Source organism: Canis lupus, chromosome 38, assembly GCF_003254725.2.
Source record: "Canis lupus dingo isolate Sandy chromosome 38, ASM325472v2, whole genome shotgun sequence".
In the NCBI taxonomy this organism is placed as follows: domain Eukaryota; kingdom Metazoa; phylum Chordata; class Mammalia; order Carnivora; family Canidae; genus Canis; species Canis lupus.
Window position 1 is genome coordinate 885,635 of NC_064280.1, and position 21,517 is coordinate 907,151.

Sequence of the window (21,517 nt, forward strand, 5' to 3'; positions counted from 1 at the left end):
AGGCTAGGGAACATGGCAGGTGGGGTCTTGGCTACTGAGGATTAAGGACATGTGCCCCCAGTGGTGTTGGGGCAGGAGTTAGCTCTACTAGATCCCCATCTGCCCATGTAGGAGGATGATAAGTTATTTACCACTAATGTAGCACATTGCATGGCAGCCGCCATGATGAGTACTTATATGGTCTCCACAAACAACCTTGCAAAGTGCACATTCTCCCCCATTTTACAGGTGAGGAACCCAAGGCTCAAAGAATTTAAGTAACTTTCTCAAGGTCACTCAGCTCATAAATGGCCGGATCCAAAGGCTAGGTGGCTAGTGGGAGCTAGGCCATTGCAAGGGCAAAGCTGAGGCTGATGAGTGAGGTGAGGGCTGTTTTCTAAGGAAAGCTAAAAGGACCGGTACTTCTTCCCACCAGGATTCCCCCCTGAAAGCTGTGCAGATGCTATGGGTTAACCTAATCATGGACACTTTTGCCTCATTGGCCTTGGCCACAGAGCCTCCTACAGAGTCTCTGTTGAAGCGTCGCCCATATGGCCGAAATAAGCCTCTGATCTCACGTACCATGATGAAGAACATCCTGGGCCACGCAGTCTATCAGCTCACCGTCATCTTCTTCCTCGTCTTTGCTGGTGAGCCAAGGCTGGGGTTGGGGCTAGAAACAGGGGTCGCAGTGCTAAGTGGAGATGGGGGTCAGAGAATGGCACGGAAAAGGAGGGGAAAAAGGCACGAAAGAAAGATGGAAAGAAGGAGGAAAGAAGATAGCACGGGAGGTCGCTGAGCAGGCTGAGCACAGCAGTAGAGATGATGACAACTCCCCTCACTGGGTGTGTCCTCTTGTCCTGTGTGGCGCATCGTGCTAGTTGACGTACTCCTCCTAAGAATTTCGCAGGGTAGCTTTCTGTACTTTTTTTTTTATGATTTTATTTATCCACTTGAGAAAGAGAGAGAAAGCACAAGTGGGCATGGGAAGGACAGAGGGAGAAAGAGAAGCAGACTCCCCACTGAGCAGGAGCCCGATGGGGGCTCAGTCCCAGAACCCTAGGATCATGACCTAAGCTAAAGGTAGATGCTTAACCAACTGAGCCACCCAGTACCCCTATAATAGTTGGGGGTTTTTTGCAGATTATAAAACTGAAGCTCAGGTCACATGGTGAGTAAACGGTGACACTAAGCTCAAATCTGTGTCTTCCTGACCCTAATAGTTTTCTCACCACACTGCACTCTAAGAAGTCAAAGTCAGTGGAGCAAACGTGGGGAGAGAGGGTCAGATATGTTGAGACCACAGCTAACACTTAAAGTATTTGATACAGTAGCTCAGATACTGAACCATCAGAATGGACACCAGCTGTAAGCCACCAGCTTGGCCACACCAACGTGTGTTGTTCTGACTCAACCTGAGCCCTTGCTGAGACCACACTTAACCCACTGATGCTTCCTTTGCCCCCACTAGGTGAGAAATTCTTTGACATTGATAGTGGGAGGAAGGCGCCTCTGCATTCACCACCCAGCCAGCACTACACCATTATTTTCAACACCTTTGTGCTGATGCAGCTCTTCAACGAGATCAATTCCCGCAAGATCCATGGAGAGAGGAACGTCTTCGCAGGCATCTTCCGCAACCTCATCTTCTGCTCCGTGGTCCTGGGCACCTTCATCAGCCAGGTGAGCCTCTAGCTGGAGTTGGGGTAGGAGGGCTGGGATGGCAGAGGTTGGATGCTGGGAACAGGGTTCCCTAGGTACCCAGGAGAAGGAGGGAGAGAATGATGGGGTCTCTGGCTGTGGACTGAACGCCTTTGGATTCCCAGTTGGCTTCCATTTGCACATTACTCAAAACTGGAGCCTGCTGGGCCAGGTGCTACAGTGCAAGCCAACTCGTTGATAGCAAATAAAATAAGATAGATGGGATCCTTCCCTTGTCTTTCAAAAGCTCAGAAATTTCACAGAGTGGCCAAGAAGAGGGTCACTCTTCTAGGTCATTCCATGCCTCCTGCCAACACACATGAAATGTGCAGATACATACCGAATGGGCTCTCCTTGTCCCTGCCCCTTCATTCATGGGGGGTTCCTGGTTGAAAACACTGCACAGTTCACAGAGGGAGAGAAGTGGTGGGATGGTGAACAGGCAGCTGACAGATAAGCATGGCCTGGGTTCCTCTTGTAGACCTGGGGTCAAGGACATGGCTGCCCTGGTAGTACGAAGATTGGGTTCCTTCCTCCTTGCCCTCATCAGAGGAACACTAAAACCTGCAGATACAAGAAAGAGACTATGAGCTCACTGGTAACAAAGGGCTCCTGCCCCTCCCTGGCCAGTGTCTCCCTCATCTGCTCCTCTCTTCAGTTCCTCCTCTCCCATCTCTGTGCCTTCTGCTGGTCATCCACTGGCTTTAGTCACCAGAAGCCACCAGTCCCCCTGGATCCACCAGCTCTTACCTTAACAATATTCATGGTAACTAGATCTGTCTCCGCATCAGGGTCTCTATAAAGACTGCCTTCCCTTCTCCCCTTCTGGATTTCTTCTTTTTCCTTCTCCAATGAGCAGATCAGGGTTTGCCCCACAGGGATCATGGGGCAGGGGGCTGACATAGCTTTGGTGGCCTTGGCTGGAGGGCTTAGCTGCCTCTTACTCGCCTCCCCAATGGTGGGCTGCCTCTTTCTCTGTTCTAGATTATCATCGTGGAATTTGGGGGTAAACCCTTCAGTTGTACGAAGCTCACCCTGTCTCAGTGGTTTTGGTGTCTCTTCATTGGCATTGGAGAACTGCTGTGGGGCCAGGTGAGTACCAACAGGCTCGCCCTGCATGTGCGCACAGCTGGCACACTCCTCTGGAGGAGATGGGGCATGCACCTGCGGGACCTCCCAGCTCCTTACCTTCATCTTCCTCTTCCCTCCCCTACCTACCCCGAGTTTTCAAAGTCTTTCCATCTTGCAGGATCCCAGAGTAGAATGGTCAGTGTCCAGCAGCACTTCAGAGGCTTCAGATCTCTCCTCTAACCATGCCTAGAAGCATGGCGGGTCCCTTAGCGTCTCTGAGACAGGAGTGGAAATTTTCAATGAAATTTTGCTGAAAGGGAAAAAACAAAACTAAGGGTCTTAGAAGTAGAAGAGTTTATAAAGCAGAAGTCTTTGTTCAGGTGAAGCAGCAGTCTGGCTGTGAGCTACTGGGCTAAAGTAGTTTACGGCTCCCCTGCCCCCCTCGTGTTCACCATGACCTTATCTGGATTGAATGGCTGACTCTCACTTGAGATAAATCCAGACCCACACGGTTTCTAGAGAAGCAGCAGAGCACACAGATGGGGAGAAGGGAAGACAGTTGCTCTGGGACCAACTCCCCAGGTTTGAATCCCACATCTCCTTTCTAGGAGTTGAATCTCCTTGAGCAAATGTCTTAACCACTCTGTACCTCAGTTTCCTCAAATTAGGACAGGATCATCATTAATCATTGTTAATCAGCCAATCAGTTATGACACAGAAATGACTTAGAACAATGTCTAGTACACTGTAAGTACACAGTAAAAGTTAGTCATTAATATCATAATAATACGATCAGGTCTGGTAAGTTTTATTCCTTCCCTGATACCACTTTGCACATCGCCCTCATCCTCGACTCTGACCCAGTCTAAGCTCTGCTTTGCAGACCTCCAAGCTCTCTTGATGGGCGCCTCGCCACCTGGATAATGGCTCTGCTCTAAGTGGCCCCAGAGATCCCTCCCTGGGACTGCAGGCCTTACCCTAGACCTGCAGTTATCTCTTTCCTACTCCTAGATGCCTTCCTGACTCATCACTATCCCAGTTCCTACCATGAGTCCCTCCACCCTATTCTGTCTGGTGCTGTTTCTTTACCAGTGGGCCCTTTTACACCTGGGTGAAGCTTGGTTGTTTCACCAACTACCTGAAACCCCCATCTGGGTCTAGTCTTACCTGTAGCCATGCAGCCTTGATGCCAGATAACAGCCCCTCCTTCCAGGCATCTAACAGCAGACATCCTTCCCATTTCAATATGCCTGACTCCATGTTGAACTCCCTCTCTCATCCCAGCCCTGTCTACTCATCGGTTTGTTGAGGAGAACTGACTGACTGAGCTTCCTGAGTGATTTGTTTTGAATTGCAAGCCCAACTGCCTGCCCCGTGTCTTCTGATGATATTCATATGTCCCTTCTTCCCTGGCCTGTCCCACCCACTTCCTCACTCCAAGCCCAAGAAAAACTCGAGTATCCTTTCACCCTCATTTTCTAACACAGAAATTACTTTGTACGTGGTGACAAAAAGAGGGTCATTCTCTTCCAACACTTCTCTTCCCTTTTGCCCACACACATGCGACATGACCATCCTCTCCCCATCCTCTCTGATCCCGATTTGTTTGCCCCTAGCCCTGGTCTCTGTCCCTCACTACTATGTACCATGCATTATAGTTCTACTTCCCTTAAAAGACACATCGCAAAATGGAAAAGAAGAAGTGAGGCAGAAGGAGAATCCAGCGTATAAGCAAGTAGGCAGATGGCCGGCCAAATACTTGAATATAAATTCTCCTTTGTATGTCCACAAATACAGAAAACCTTCCTGAGGGCCTGCCATTCAGTAGGAACTGAGGAGTGCTTGCCTGGGTGGGTTGGCGTCTCTCCCACTGCTTCCCCCACTGCTCCCCCCACAGCACCGATGGTGATGGGGCAGAAAGTGACCTATGCAAGGGCCTGACCGCACAAGCCAAGTGACAGCTCTCTCATCCTGATTCGGATGTCTCCCCTTTCACTGCTCCTGTTCTCAGATAATCTCCACAATACCCACCCAATCCCTGAAGTTCCTGAAGGAGGCTGGGCATGGCACCACCAAAGAGGAGATCACCAAGGACGCAGAGGGGCTGGATGAGATTGACCATGCGGAGATGGAACTGCGCCGAGGCCAGATCCTCTGGTTCCGGGGCCTGAACCGTATCCAGACTCAGGTACTCTGACAGTGGCCTGTCCTCCCCCAGGAGAAGAAATCTTTCTGTGGTGGGAGGTGTGGGGAGGGTGACAGTTCTCAGTGGCCAACATCTCTTCCCTCCCTGGGGCTTACTCCTGGTGGGCAGCCCAAGCTCCCTCACCTCAGGACAGATGGGCGGCAGCCACTGCCTGGGCTTATCTGCAAGGAAGGTAATCACAGGGTCCAGAGCACTGGACCCAGACTGGTAGCATCGTCCTTTAGCTTCAGGTTGGTTCTAAAGCCCATTTTGCCACCTCCATCGGGCCGGCAAGCTTCCCGTGGAAGGTCTCTTGCAAGCAGCAGCCCTGACCTCGGGGTGGGAGGTGTTCAGAGTCTCTCCCTCCCCACCAGGAAGAAGGAGTTAGCATCTCTAAGCCAGTATCTCCAACGTACACCTACCTCGTGTGCATCCTCAAGCTGCTGTGAGGGTAACGTAGCCGTTATCTGCAGGGATCTTTTTTTTTAAGATTTTATTTATTTATTCATGAGAGACACAGAGAGAGAGAGACAGAGACACAGGCAGAGGGAGAAGCAGGCTCCATGCAGGGGGCCCAATGTGGGACTCGATCCCAGGACCCCAGGATAAGGCGCTGGGTTGAAGACGGCGCTAAACCGCTGAGCCACCCGGGCTGCCCTGGAGGATCTTTGTAAAAGAAACTCACCCTCTCGAATCTTCCCCACTCCAGCTTTAAGGCCATGGTGGGGGATCTGATGGCTATGTGTGTAAAAATGACAGAAGTCATTCTCAATGCCTGAGTATCTTTTGCAGGATTCAGACTTGCTTCCCCAAAAGGAAGAAGCTACAATTTCCTCAAACCTTTTCCCTTCACGTAATTTCTGAAATGGCAGAGATGCTGTTCTCAGCCCCCTGCCTGTGTAGCCCGACAGTAACTTTTTCTTCCCACTTTGCACGCAGCACCTATAACCACCTGCTCCTGGGTGGGAGGGCTGGTCTAGGCACACTGGTCAACCTACCACTCTCCCTGTTCTTGCCCTGTCTACCTCTGTTGGATAAGTCCTGAAGTTTCCCATCTCCAGAGAACAAGCCTATCCCTCTCTGCTGGTTGGCTGGAGATTCCAGAAACAAGTTCCACTCGATAAAATGAGCCTTGCAGATGGTTTAGGAAGTTCCCTAGTCAAGCCCACACCTCCTTCGGGTGTAGGGAAGAGAAATCAAATGGATCCTCACCACTGGATACCTGCTGGGGGCTTATTTCCCACAGGCCAGACGGTGATGGTGATGGCGGTGGGAAGGGAGGGCTAACTCAGGAGCACTGGGGCTCCCTGGCTCTCCTTCGGGTTCCTCCCCTAGAAAGGGAAACTCCCTCAGGACCTGCAAACACTACCCTACCCTCCAGGCTACCAGCTCCTGTCTCTAAAGCCCCAGTGCTTTCCTTCAGGTATGCTCCTTTCAAAATAACCTGTCTGCTTTTCTCCCCTTTAGGGTCACTGCCTCCTCTTCTCCTATGTGATTTTTTTTTCCTAGACAGGATTCCCTCGTTCCAGCATCTCTTGGCCCCTCGCTGGTCTTCTGTCCCGGGCGGAAGGTGGGGGGACACTGAGATTCATGGATCTTCCTTCCCCTCCACTGCTGATTCCCATCCCCTTGACTCTATACCTCTGGGCTCGGTTGCACTGCCCACATGGCTTTAGGTATACTGACTTTCCCTGTGGGAGCCGGACGCAGCTAGGCGAGAGTGACATTCCAACCTGAGCTCAGGCAGCAGATGCGACCCTAGAAGATGCCACAGTCACCAAATCCCTGCCTGCGGTGTGCACCTAACCCCATAAGCAAACAAGTCTGACTGTGCTCATCTGAAACCCAGACCTGAACCCTCTCCTGACATCAGGTTGTCAGCCTCAGCAGGGCTCTAACGAAACCCCCAGCCAGCGGGTCGTTGATCCTCCTTGTCATTCTCATTGAAACACTTGGGGGTGGCAGGTGTTGCCCAGCAATTGTCCCATCCTGGTCCCTTTAGTTTAGAGATCCCTGAAAGCATTAGAGGGTAAAAGCTTGGGAAGGTAATCCTGGGATCCGTTCTCACGGTGGACGTGGGGGCCTCATGACACTAACGAGCACTAAGGAACGTATCTTCACCCCAGCTGTCCCCTCCCCACGTGCAGCCCCTTTACTCCCATAGGACCAGGCTCCTCGGTCCCCCAGGACTAAAGACTTTGATGAGGGGATGGTAGTTTCTCACACTTTGGTCTGAATCCAGAAACCACCCCTAAACATTTCATCGCTTCTCAGGCAGCTTTATAAATAAGAACACCTGACTCATCAGGTGCCTACTTTCCCACCTTCTTACCCTGGGGAAATGAAGTCAAATGAATGGAATCAGCACTTGGTATTAAACCTGTGGGCCAAGAAAAAAAAAAAAAAAGTGGGCGTTTTTAAGATGATTCAAAAACTCCGGAAGGATAGGCCTTATTTTGATTTGTTCTGTGTCACTTAGGGGGTCAAGGATAAGGATAGTAGGTTGGCCCCGGGCCCCAGACCAAGGCTGTCATTGGTAACCAAATGGTATGAATCATCTGTCTCTGAGAAGTAGGACACAGAAAACCAGAGACCACTTGCTAGACTCCTAGCCACCATGCCCACCAACAAGCAGCAAGCCTTGCTGCCCTGCCCTCAGTCTAGCAACTGAAGTATTGTCAGACGTCACCAGACATTTCAGGATCTCAGCGCTGGTGGCATTCTTGCTAAAGAGCTTGGCTGATGGTTCCTGAGCTCCTTTTCCAGGGGCCTCTCCATTTCAGCCCAAGGAGAGGGTATTTCAGAGAAGAAACCCCGAAGCAAGTGAGCCCAGCAGTCGTGGTCTAGGAGCCTTTCCACCCTGGCCACCTGTGTGTGGCCTACTCCATGGCTCTGTTTTTTTGTTTTTGTTTTTCGTTAACCATGAGTTATTTTCCTGCAAAATCTGCAAAAATTAGTAGTCAGTTTATTGGTTCAGAGGTTCTTGAGCTTCAAAATTCAATCAATATATACTTTGCCTTCTATCTTAAGGGACACACCTTATTTTTTGAAAGTCCACATAATGAATAAGCTACCGCTGTCTATTAGGAGTCACGGGGTGGAGAAGTCCCTTTAGATCGTAGGTGCTTTGGGACACCTGCGCACCTAAAATGTCCTTCATAGGCTGAAAGGGAAGAGCAGACCAGATCCTGGCTGGGTATTTGGACTCCATGGCAAATTGTTCTTTCAGCGAAGTGTGCTGAGCAATTACCGGTGTCCCCCCTTTTACTCACCATTCCTTAGTGTATGAGGGAACCTTCTCTCTTGCTCTAGCTCCTGTCAACTTCCTTTTCCCAGCACTTTCCACCACCACCCCCTTCCCTAAAGCCCTCCAGGACACCCCCGTTTTCCTACCCCCTCGGACTGTGGAGCAAAGCTGTCTCACTCTCTGATTCTTTGCAGATCGACGTAATTAACACATTCCAGACGGGAGCCTCTTTTAAGGGAGTCCTAAAGCGACAGACCATGGGGCAGCATCTTGATGTAAAACATGTTCCTAGCTCATCCTATGTAACAGTTGCGCCAGTTACATCTCCCCCCACCACTTCTGTTCCTGCTGCTGTCTCATCTCCTACTCTGGGCAGTGAGTGATAGTCTATTATGATGCATGATTTGCTAAAATGACCACAAGAGAGCACGTGGCATCCACTTTAACCAACCATGGTTATCTTTTCCTTTTGGTTTATTCCCTTTGACCTTTGGCTTAAGGGATGAAAAATGGGACAGAAATCCCACTCCCCACCCAGGCTGTGGGCCCTTTTATTTTATTTTTTTAATGTGGGAAAACAATTAAACCATAACCATTTTAAAGACAACAGTCCTGTTTTCTGATTGTTCCTCTGCATTGCTTGTTTCTTCCTGGAGTTTTTTGTTTGTTTGTTTTGCTCTATTTTGGTTTTTTGTTTGTTTGTCTGTTTGCTTGTTTTGCTTTGTTTGGATATTTTGTTCCTCTCCTCCAGCTCCTTTGAGTCTGAACTTGATCCCCTGAGGTTAGATGTGAGGTTAGGCCAATGAAAACCCAGCAGTCTCTTCATAGGTGGGAGGGGGCAAGTTTCAGATCTCCAGAAAGAGTAGGAAGAGAGCTACCAACCTTCCCCTGGGTTTTTCTCCCAGGAGATCCATCATAATTGAGCCAACGTTGAACTTGGCCAATAATAATGGTCCTCCTGGGCTACCACTCTGTCATGAGCTGGCAATATTGTTGTAGACACCATAGCTGAGCATGAAGGAAAGGCGTGTTCAGTTCCCATGCACAGGGCTTAGTGTCACTGAGCTTTCGCTTTTCAGGGATGTCAAACCAAGCTCTGGTTTAAGAATCAAGGTGTTCACATCTGGCCAGGAGAAATGTACGTGCAAAGATTCAAATAACGTATTTCTCTTCATTCCAATTTTTTTCTTTTTAGGAATTTCTGAAGAGCAACTTCTGTTTTGTTTTGTTGCTTCTCCTTTCCTCTGGTTTGATTGTCTCCCCCATAGCCAGCCCTTCCCACCTTATTTTGCATGTAAAGTTTTAGGAGCCTCTTTCTCAGCCAGCCCGTCAGCTGGGATGCTGTCAGTGATTAACCTAGGATCTGGTGTTCCCATCAGTAAATCGTTCAATTCTTGCTAATGCTTATGCCTTCCTATTCCTGGTCATTTTACCTTCCCCAGATGAGACACAGGAGAGAGCAGGCACTCTGCTGATAGTACTGTTCAGGTATTTGGTGGGGAAGCAGTCTCTGTGTATTAAGTCTATTGTGAGCTTCAGATATTTGACTATTTTATTTATCTCTTCCTCCCCCACTTCCAACCTCCCCCCACACACCAGAACCCCGGAAGGGGATGGGGGTGGGGTAAAGAAAGAACGGTTGCATTGTCTGTGGTTCACATGATTGTGAGCTCTGCAGGTTGACCAGACTTAGATTATTTGTTGTCTTTGTGGCCAAATGAAAGTGTTCTGGTGTGAGATATGGCGGGTGGGGTTTTCTATAGACACAAATTTCTTTAGGCTCAAACACAGTCAAAGAACTAAATAAGTCTTACCCTGCAAGTATCTGAGCCCTTCTCCCTCTAGTCCTTCCATATTCTTCTCTTATTTCCTTATTTCTTCTAGTTTTTCCCGTCCTTCCAACTAGTGTCTCTTCTTTTTTAATCATGCCTTTCTGTTAGAAAGGGTTAACATCAAATGTCCCAGTGATTCGAAGGCAGAAAGAGACTAAGCAGAAGACAGAGCCCATTGATTGGGCTCTTATGGAGTTGCCAGTAGAGGGTGTGCCGCAAACCTTCAAAGGCAGAAAATCAGTCAAGAGACACAGGCACACCTGCTCTCTCTCCAGCTGCGCCTTCTTAGTCGGACATCCTACCAGAAACAGTCGTGCATTTCAAGACTCTCTTCCCCATCCCAGATCTCCTAGCAAATTCAGTTCTTTATCTAACCTTCGGGAGATAAATCTTTAACATTTCCCTCTACAGGAGAACCCTTTAGTCCCTTCTCTTCCCCTAGTTTCTGAAAAGAGAACAGAAAACTGTAGACTTTAGCTGAGGAGATGGAGCCTTCATCTGTCCATTCACTGAGCTCCAGAGAGTGGCCCTTAGCCCTCATACCTGACCGAAGGTCCAGCCTGGTTGAGACTTCTGAGACATGAGAAAGAGTCACCCTTCAATCAACTACCTCTACCTGTAGGACAGGGGCCACGGAAGAGCCATTTCCCAGAGGTTTTGAGGGATAACTGAGGAAGGGCTGATTGCCTGAGTGGAGACTGCCTACAGCTTTCACATCACCCACTGCACTAGCTGTATCTTGTTCCCCGTACACTGCTCACGCACCAGATATCAGGAAAGGAGGATTGCCACCTTTGCTTGCGGTGGACTGGTGGTGATGTATCTGTGTGGTCGTACCTCAGCATGTGTTACATATTCTCGGAGGCCAATGTTGGAGTTGAGGAGCATTCTGGCGCAGCCCTAAGCCCTCCACACCTCACCCTTCTCTCCGCCACCAGGCCACTAGATGGTGCTGCCTAGCTCCCTGACTCCTCTTCCTTTGAGCTTCCCTTGCAGGATGCTGGTTTCCCTTTAGATTCTAGAAGCCCTGCAGTCTAGCCGGATGACTGTTCCTTGCTCTCCCAAAGAAGAAATTTTCCCTACACTTTCCATCTACCCATTCCAATTCACTTTTATCTTACTGTTTACCTGTAACAGTGTTATTGATCACCCCAACAGGTGAAAGGAAAAGCCAGAAAATGGGGCTCCAGACCCTGACTCTAAAACCAATTTTTAAAAATATGTTTTCTCTATTGGACTTCACATATAATTATTTTAAGTATTCAGTTGCTTCAAAAACAAAATAGAAGCAAGAAGTTTGAAAATCACTGATATTGAAATAACCACCCTGTGGTATAAAGGTACCTGTTCTTCTGCAGTACTTGTTAAAAACTCGGAAATCTCACAAGCAGGTGAAAAGTGGGAGCTGTTATCACTCCTACGGGGTGGTATGACTTGGAACCCATCTCTTGGCCTGGGAAAAGGCACTGGGTTTGGGCTCATTCACCCAAGGCGCCTTGCTCTAAGATTTGATGGAGGTCAGTTAAAGCTTGGGGCCTCTGGAAGACCAAAGGGAGCCTCTGTTCCATCTGATCTCACCGAGATCTGGAGCAAAGACAACATGACAGGTAAAATGCACCCAACAGATGGTCAATAGAAATCACAGAAGGATGGAAAAGTAGGTCCTTCCTTTCTGTTCAGCATAGTGAATATGTGCCCAGGTTCCTTGATTCTTCTTGGCTGAAGTATCAAGTTCTACTGAGTGGCAGAGAGTCCAGTGCTTTCTAAGTTCCGGGCACCCTCAGTCCTGGGTGGGTCTGCCAGGCTATTGTGGAGTGAGGCAACATAAGGAGAGCCTTAGCCAGCAAAGACACAACTTCAGTGAATCCTCCGTGTATTAGTCTTGAAGGGTCTATACAGTGATAGGAAGCATTGCCTGACTCTGTGTCTCTGCTGTCTGCACATTCTTGCCTCTTCTCCAGGGGCACATTCTTTTCTGAAACACCAGAGGAATGGAAGAGGTGCCTTATGCCAACATTTATCATTCCTCCCTTTGCCTCTCCCACTACAGCAGTTTCTCCTGCATCAGCCCCATTTCTCTCCTGGGGGAAGAATTTTTTGACAAGACTAGGATCGGCCACCTCCCCACAACTAAAACTATCCTCCAGCCGCTTTCTTTTCCCATGGCCTGTCTCTCTCCAACCTCTCGGAATCCATCCTACTGCCCCTACCCCAATTCTACCAACCCGGGATTTAAATCATACTTCAGAGAGACCTACAGATCAGAAAAGCAGGCTTCCCGGAAGAGTTGGAGCCCATGGATGAGGCAAAGGGTGGCCATAGGGAGCAATTATTTTTTTCCTTTTCTCCCAATTGACTGAATCCCTTCCTTTTTTGTGCGGTAGAAAGAGACTTTGACACCTAGAGGGCAATGCATTTCCCTCTGCCCATTAAAACCACTTATTATTTCCATTCCTCCATTCTCTTCATCCACCTCATCAGAAAAGGCACTTGTCTGGAGCACAGCCTCCGAGTGGGTGGTTTCTCTCCTGGTCCCAGCCCTTCCCTTCCCCACATAAGATCATGCTCTCTTCACAATTAGAAATAGCTGGAGAAAGCTGCAAGACCAGGCACAGGTGCCATGCACCAAAGACATGGACATGCATTTGAACTCTGAGAGCCAGCTCTTCTCTCCAAAGTTAGGATGAAGGCATCTTCTGATACCCGTGTTTCAGCCCCATCTGCCAGGGGAGGGGCAGAAGGGTGGAGTTTTGCTTTCTTTGAAGGAAGGGAACATGGCAGAGGTCGTGGGATAGAAATATCTACGTGTTTCCTGACTGAAAGAGCAATTATTAAACTGGAGAGTATAAGAGTTTTAATTTCTTGCATGCTGCTGACACAAATGACAAGTGTTTTGTCTGCCTTGCTGCACGGTATCCATGGCCACTTATCACTCAAAAGTATATTATGTACAAATGGGTATGCGTTTGGCTCTTTACGGGTTTGAAACAGATAACTAAACTTCAATGTGTAATTTTTCCATTCCACGTTCACAAAATGTTTGGCCTCGACACAGAAAGCCACATGTCTGAATCATCTTTTAAGTTCGGCTATTAATTTGCACCTGGTTCCAATGTCCTTGCCCTCCATCCAAAAGAACTAATGAACCCTTGTTTTCTGTTTCATTTTAAGAATGGTTTGGGAATGCTAACTTTGCTTTGGGTTTTCTACTTTTTTTTTAATGCAGCTTTGAAATATTCAGTTGTTTGCCATTACTCACCCCACGCCACCCATGCTTGAAATCTGGTGTTTCTAGCGTTCCATAATCTCTTCTTATGTGTTTGGTTTGGGTTGTTGAGCAGTAGTATTTCATAGTTGGGGTTTTGTTTCTCTCCTCAAACTGCCAGTTCTTTGTTCTACTGGCCAATTCCCACCTTCATGTTTTCTCATCCTCCTTTTCCTTCCCCTGGTATAGATCAAAGTGGTGAAAGCGTTCCATAGTTCCCTCCATGAAAGCATTCAGAAACCCAAGAACCAAAACTCCATCCACAACTTCATGACCCACCCTGAATTCGCCATAGATGAGGAGGTGCCACGAACACCACTCCTGGATGAGCATGAGGAGGAAAATCTTGAAGTTCCTAAGGCTGGGACTAGGGTGCTCCTGTTGGATGGTGAGGTCACTCCGTATGCCAACAAAAACAACAATGCGGTGGACTGCAGCCAAGTGCAAATCATTGCCTCCCACTCAGACAGCCCTCTACACAGCCTGGAGACATCCGTTTGAACTTCATTCTCTGACTCCCATCCCCACTCTCCCCGTGTCCTTTTTCATCTGCCCCATCTATAAGGTAACGATGGGACTTTTCACTGTCATGTCAGCTGCTCCCAAGTATGTGTGAACCCCCACCTGACCATGAAGAGGCAAGAGCACAGACCTACGAGGATTTCGACTTAAACTTGAGTTGGGGTTTGTAGCAGGACCCAGTCAAACCCCAGGCAGGTAATGAATGGTAGGATCTACTCCTTGGGTGTATCAGTTGTCATTTTTAAAGAAATGATGACAGTCCTCTTGGCATCTACCCCAACCCAGACTCTCCCCAGTATACATACGTATGTCGGCATCTCCTGACTTCTGGATTTTACCCTATGAGTCTATGCCATGTTTAAGCTAAATAGAGGATTCCAAGAGACGAATGTTCCCAAATGAAATATGTTGAGGTAGGAATGGAATGTATAGAATCAGCCTCTAGAGTGATTGTTTTTTAAATGACTTTCCCATTTTCAAAACTTACACCTAGAGCCCTCTGGCTCTTTCTGCCCTTCTAGTCAAATCTCCCTAAGATTCTTTGGTCTTTTACGACCACTGTCTTCCCTACCTTCACTCTTTCTTTTTCTTTTTCTTTTTCTTTTTTCTTTCTTAAGTGGTGATGATTAAGAAAGTGGAAAGGACATGGCTGAATTGAATCAACTTTGGCCATTCTCCCGTCTGGCCCTAATGGAACCCTTGGTTTAGTCCTAGAGGCAGATAGATTTCTTTGCTACTGGGATCCTCTTGAAGCAATTGAGAGCTGGTAAGAATGTGTTTCTGTTGTTGCCAGGTTACCCTCCACTTCTGAACTGCCATCTTGTCAGGTGTGTGTCCTTTCTAAGTGCCAGGGAGGTCAGCCTTGACTGTGAAGCTTGCATATGTTCGCTATATAGTTTTTACCATAAGCCTGAGCTTTCTCCTATTCCTAAAGTGGTGGCAAAAGAATGGATCGAGAATGGCCCTGCCTCCCAACTGGACTTGGATACTGAGGACCAGCAGCTGGCAGGTCTAGGACAAGACATACCATCAGAGCCAACTCTTATGCGATTCTCCCTAGGTTGACCACTACTGCTTTCAAAGCCTTCCTCCACCAAGGCTTTTCTAGGACAGGACCTGATTGTTGGGGGAGTGAGTACTGAGAAGCCTTGGGGAAGGCCAAAGGGCCATAACAGCAGGTTCTGAGAAACCAGACACCTTGAGCCTAGGTGCCCAAGTACCAGCTTTGATGTACTCCTCAGCTTTCTCATTCTGCTCTCTCATGGCCCCTAACTCGTCCTGTCTCTAAACACACCCCAACCCTTCTTGGATATTCTGCTTTTGAAAATATGCATCCCATGTGGACTCCACTGACATTTTGCTGACTTAAAGGAGCAAAATACCCACCCTGAAAAGTTCTCCTTCCTCTCTTCCCTTCTTCCACATGTCCCACTCAAGGTCCTCCCCCGAATGTGGTTGACTGCTGCCCAGTCAAGCCCTGTGCCTTCTTTCCCTGAACACTGCCCAAAGCAGCCCCTTCCCACCTGCCTCTCAGGAGTTGGGGACTTCACTAGGAGATTTTTTTTAAGTGTTCCTTGATGGGACAAGGTGGAGCCACATTTGCAGGAGCTCCATGTTTATGCCCTGCTGATGTTGACATAAGCTCTTCTGTGCAGGGTGAGTTAGCTCATGTCTACCAATTCCCGTGAAAAAAACGAAGCCTGTCTCCCTCTTTCAAGAGAGATGGGGGTGGGGCTCCAGGCTCTTATGAACTGCCAAATTTCCACTTGTGAGAGTAAGGTGGCCTAAAGCTCTCTGCTCTCTGGCCTTCTCTTCTGGACCCCTCCTCCCTCACCCCTTCCACCTGAGCTGTCCGAGGTAGGAAGAGCAAAGGAACAATACCCCCCACGTATCCCCATCACTACACAATCTGCCACATTTGACTTGGGTTTTATAAAGGTCACGTGCTTCAGCAATCTTTTCTCTGTCTTAAATAGATAAGGGGATAAACGGCTCTACTCATGTGGGAATAAACAGCTCACCTGAGTGAGGTATTAGGTGTGCACATAGATATTTATTAAGTACATTGGAAGATTTAGTTCTGTCGAGTCTTTTATTACCTCAGATCAGTTTTTAAAACAAGCCAATAACAAACTTCGGAGGCAAGTGTACCATTCCTGCTCCCAAAAGACTCTCATGGTGCCTGACAGGCTACTCTTGAGGGCTTGTGTCTACTTGTTTAAAGTCAATGGCTTCTATGTGTCTTCTAGTTTCCATGGTAGGAGAGAAAATAGAAAATATTATGCAAAAATATATAGTTTTCTTTAGCTCAGAAATGGATATTTTTGAGTCAGCCATATGTATTTTGTTTAAAGGATTTGAAATAAAGTGCTGTTGTGTTACCCTGTGGAAGGAGCACATAACCAGCTGTTTGACATGACAGGCGACTTAGTATATTTGTGATTGGTTTTAAAACCAATACACCATACTTCCTTTCACCAAACAGCCATCTTTATACTTAGGGGGAAAAAATGTGTTGGGTTCTAGACTTTTTTAATATAAATTTTGTTGATATGGAACTAATAAGTTTGTTTATGTGCATATGTTTTTTATATGTTTTTTTTCTATTCAGTTTTAGTGATCCAACTGGCAGTGAGTAAATATGGCATAAGTTAATAAAGCTTTCCCCCAATATGGTGCTTTAGATCTGGAAAGGGTCTGATGGGGAGAAGGGGAAATAATTCTCCTAGATAAACCTAGGAAAACAGGCAGTGGACTGTGGATAGGAAGGAAAGCATCCTACAGAAAGGACACCCAGCAAGAAATGAGTGTGCATCCCACATGGAGTTGGGTGCCAGGCTTTTTCAGTAACTAGTGATCAGGAACAGGGGCCTTGGCCGAATGTTGTTTCTTGAGTAGCTGGCAGAGTGGTACCCAAGATGTGAATCTCTCTTGGGCTGCAAGGATGTGCTGATTGGGGGTTTGCATTTTTTATTGTTCTTTCACCCATTTTTATGGGTTCTTGGCCCCAGGAGTCCTCCATTAGTGAGTTTTTATTCGAGGATCTGATTTGGGATTTCCTCTCCCTTAGAAAGGTTGTGTGCAATATAGGAGATGAGGGAGATAGTTCTAAGTGGAAGTAACCAAGGCCAGTTCTGGCCTAGGGCAACCGTCTTGGGTAGGCCCTTACCAGAGGTGCCCTCTGCCCTCTGAAATGACTCCCCGCATCCCTCAAGGTATGAGAGAAACCATCAAGCAATCCTTCTGACACTTGTGGGTTCCTTAGTGTCTGAATTTCTTCTTCCACCTGAGCTTCAGAGGGGAAAGTTTGCACAGTTCTATCTGAGCGATTACCTCACTGCCAAAAACCAGGGCGGGGGGAGGGGGCTGTGTGTGGCAAGTTCGCACGTCCTGCAACCTCGAAATGCCTCACCTCCTTTCTCTCCTGCTTTCGTTGCCTAACAATCAATTGAAGCAGCCCGTGATACCATCACAAAGTGCACACTTCCTCACCTTCCATATTTAGGGAGCACCCACTGCAGTGGTGGGATGAGGCCTTGTAAAGCCTGCTATTCTGAAGCCATTCCAACCTTTCCCTCAGAATAGACCAGACACCCTTCTTTTTAGCTCACTGCCTAGTGCTTTGCCTTCCCGGCTCTGCTGTCAGGCCTGCTGTCCCCTTTCCTCTTGATGAGGAGAGATGGAGGGAAGTGAACTCCCTGTGACCAAATTGGCCTTTGGTTCACGTTTGCTCCCCATATGTATATATGCCATATGTGAATATGCCATATATATGTGCCAACAAATCTATCTTATGTTGTTCTTTTCAAATTGGCACGCAGATAGGAATTTTGAGTTTCTTCCTTTTTTTTTTTTTTTTCAGTAACTAGTATAACAAGCACTGGTATTTTTGTATAAAAAGGAAAAACAAACAAAACAAAAGATTGACTATTGTGGTCTGCATGACATAAACAAACGTGGCGATATCCAAGCATTGTGGATGCCAGTGTGTTGCCATAACTTATAGTTCGGCTTACTGGTGCACCCAATCTGTATTTGCATTCTGATATTATTTAAGCTCTCTGTACAATGTTTTTGCATGTATTTATATGGTTCTTAGGGAAAAAAATACGCTGTAAACTGGCAAATCTGAAATTCAAATATGTTGTCCACTGAGACGGGAAGAAGAGGAGTCTGAAAAGATGGGAAAAAAGGGGATAATTTTTTTTTGAACCAATAAAGCTTGTTGCTGATGAGCAGAAACCAGTACTGCCGTGCACTGAGAATAAAAACCCATGCCCACTTGTAACTGTGCTGTCCTCAATGTGTCTCCACCTGTGGGGAATGTCACAGGGTGATCTGTTGGAGTTTGAGAAGGGACGCGCCGCAGCCACCTGGAGACCCCCATCCGTGCCAGCCCAGAGCTCAGCTTGTCACTGGCCCTGCCACATGCCTCTCCGCCAACATGTCCCTCTGGCAACTTGTGGCCCTGCCGGCCAGGCCCATGTGCTGGCGGGACAGACTTCACTCAGCTCGCTTCAGGCAGAATCCACGGTCAGGGCCCTGCGACACTGGAGCCTTTGAGAAAAGATGGACTTGGAAAGATGGGAGTCAGAATGGCAGTCCTTTCTTAATCTCTCTGCGTTTTGTTTTGTTTTGTTTGTTTTGTTTTGTTTTGTTTTTTAATGAAACACAATCTGGGAAAATTCATTCCCCTGATATTAGCACTTTTTTCCTGCCTTGCCTCTGGGTCTCTCCAGTCCCTCCTTTCCCCAAGGTTTTTTGTTCAGTTCTGTTCTGTTAATTGTCCCATGCACCGAGTCTCTGGCATGACACATTAGGCCCCAGGTTCAGGCCAAAATGGCTTCCTGGCAGGTCATTTGGGTTCTGAGCTTCCATGTCTCAGGACTCAACTCCCTGCATCTTTCATCCAGGCCCTCGACCAAGTTCCTTCTCTCTCTGAACACATCAAAGGGAGGGCTCCCCACGGTCTGTTAGGAAAAGTATGATGGGGAAGGACAGCCCCAACTCTCCTGGCTGTTTGAACAGGCTGCTTCTGAAGGAGGAGCCAGCCCTAGAGGAAAAAGCTTCTATAGTATGAAGTCTTGTCCCCGCTTCTCCTGCCTGCCCCAGCCTGCTCTCCACAGACACAGGCATACTGCCTACTTCGTTTCTTTCAACAGGGCTTGGGGAGAAAGAAACGAATAATACCTAACAGGGGGCAAGATCTTGTTTGAAGAACAGAAATCATTCGCAAAACAAAACTTATCTTTTTTCCCTTTATAGGTTAGGGAACCAATCACCCCTGCTAGAAAGGGTGGCGAAGCACACAGGCAGGCACGCGCACACACACACACACACACACACACACATCTAGAGTCCTTTCTAAAGCTGGGCCCTGTATTTCCCCTTACTCTTACCTTCTCTTGGTTGGACCTGAGATCTGTGCCTCTCTACGATGCCCGACTGAATCGTAAGCATCTACACCCCCTAACCCCAGTGTGCAGTAAGGCATGGAGAAGAATGACCTTCAAAGTAGCTCTCTGGCATAGACCAGTGGATCCCCAAGTATTATTTTGATGGAGTCTAAAGCCAGCTCAGCTCCTTGGCCTGAGTTACAATACAGAAAAGTGCATGCTCTTTTCTTCCATCTTTTCCCCTACCCCCAGTTCTAAAAAAGCATAATTGTTCCGCCCTCCATCTTTAATAATAGTTCACCAGCCTTTCTCAGCCACCATATCCTCTTCCTGTGGTCACTGTCACTGGTTTGTTTGAAGTTCTCCATCAAGACTATTGGTTCCCTCCCAAGTACACACAACCAGGCAACTCCCTGCTGACTTACTCTGTGGCAAATCCAAAGATTAGTCATTGGCTACCAGTGAACTGATTGCCAGGCCCTGACCTGGGTCTTTTAGGGCATGGCCTTCATGTCACTGCAAGCATGAAGGTAGAAATGGCATGTCCTTTACCAGAAAATAATTTAGAAACCCTGTTGTAAATAAAACATGTAAACATGTTACCACGTTTGTGATGCCGTCAACATTCAGTTGTCCCCAACATGAACCTAACCATGAGAGATAACAACCTGCTGGATCCATAGAATGTAATACTTTCAGCCTTGAAAGGGAGTGGATTCTGGTTTCTGGGCTTGCCCATATCCCGACATGGAACTAATCATACATCTTTACTTCTCTAAAACTTGTTTCAAAAAATACTTCCCTGTCCTCAGAAGACACACACATGGAAGACAGCCGTCTCTTCGGAATGGCCTCCCTCTGCTATCTCCTCAGAGGCTAATGTCAAAACAAGAAGGCCACTTAACCCTTACAATGAGAATTTAAGAGATCCACATATTGGAAAAGCCAAATTACAATCAGAAGATTGGCTTCTGCTCATGAAGTCTGAGCAAGGGGAGTTACCTGAACCACTTCACACTCAGAGCCAGGTGCATCTGTCTCTGCTGTAGGTAGATCTGGTTCCTGAGTTCAGGCTCAGCCAACACTTGATTTCTCCAATGTCTCCTGTAATGGAGGCCACAAAGACCATCCTCCAGAAACAGTACAATTGGTCACGTTACACGGTTTTTTTTGCATGCCAGGCCCAGGAACACTATGCTGAAAGACTGTGATTTGTGTTTTAGGATTCCAGATCCCCATGGCTTGGCCTTACTGAAAGTAAATACACCTGAAAACTTACTTGAAAGAGGAAGTGGAGCCAAGGAAGTTGGGGCTAGCGACTAGCAATTGCCTTCAACAATGTAAGAGGGAGAGCAAGTACCCCCTTGGTAATCCAAAACCCTTCCTTTGAGTCAAGAATCTCTGCATCTTCCCTACCAAATCTTTGGAACTGAAACTACTGCTTATCCGCTAAGAGAGAGGAGGGGTTTGTGTTTTTTCTGCTCACCGCTTGGTGGAGGATCTAAAACAGAGAAGTCAGAGAGGTGGAGTAAGATTCTAAAGTGTGGCAGCCCAGGAGGCAGGAGACCTGCATCCCGAACCCTGCTTCTCGAGTGGCTTGATTTTCCATCTCAACAAGGAGACAGTTGAAATGCATGGATGATTTTCAGATTACCCTTTGAAGATCCAAAAGGGATTCATTTCTTAGAGATGATTCAGAGCCCACAGGTGTTCAACAAAAGTAGCTTTAAAAAAAAAAAAAAACACGTGTTTGGCTTGTAGGTCAGCAGTCACCTTAAAAAAAAAATGCCTTAAAGGTATTGTGAACTAGTCCTCTCTGAGGTCCCTGCCAGCTCTGAAATGATCCAAACGTGGGTGACTCCATATCAAGTCTCATGTGATTGAATACACAAGCAAGCCTAATTTGGATCCTGTCTTGATTGTTTCCCCATTATAGTTACCAACATAAGCACAAATACAACAAGAGTAAAACTTAGTGATTGTAGTCCATCCTGCTGAGATCGTTACCCAGTGGACAGACTCACCTTCACAATTTGCTGTGGAAAGAGCAGTGGGCTGGAGATCCAGAGATCTAACTAACCCAGTGGAATGGCATACAGTTCCAGAGGAGAGGCATGATGGCTCATTTAAGCTGTGGTGAAGAGTGCTGGCCTGGAAATGGAAGGCCTTGGTTATAACCCCAACCCTGTTACTAATTTGTTATGTGACCAAAGGGTCTCCCCAACTCTGACACTCTTTCCCTTTTCAGTCTAGTGTCTAAAATTGTTGTTAATAACCATCAGAGGATGCCTAAGTGGCATTTCTCTTTCATTGATTGTG

The 21,517-nt window shown here is 47.4% G+C and overlaps 1 protein-coding gene across 7 annotated transcripts in view; it reads left to right on the forward strand.

Moving 5' to 3' along the window:
• The window catches only part of ATP2B4 (ATPase plasma membrane Ca2+ transporting 4), a 98,598-nt gene extending 80,508 nt beyond the window's left edge, over window positions 1-18,090 (forward strand). For 4 of the 7 annotated variants that reach the window (XM_025421208.3, XM_049106935.1, XM_025421207.3 and 1 more), the window contains 5 exons: window positions 416-629; window positions 1,451-1,662; window positions 2,665-2,772; window positions 4,763-4,939; window positions 13,470-18,090. In XM_025421208.3, the coding sequence (XP_025276993.1) occupies window positions 416-629; window positions 1,451-1,662; window positions 2,665-2,772; window positions 4,763-4,939; window positions 13,470-13,781 (1,023 nt within the window). In that variant the 3' untranslated portion in view covers window positions 13,782-18,090. Of the gene's footprint in view, window positions 1-415; window positions 630-1,450; window positions 1,663-2,664; window positions 2,773-4,762; window positions 4,940-8,377; window positions 8,559-13,469 lie in introns of all 7 variants that reach the window. The other 3 variants (XM_025421210.3, XM_025421209.3, XM_025421211.3) reach the window with 2 other exon arrangements.
• The last annotated feature ends 3,427 nt before the right edge of the window (window positions 18,091-21,517 follow it).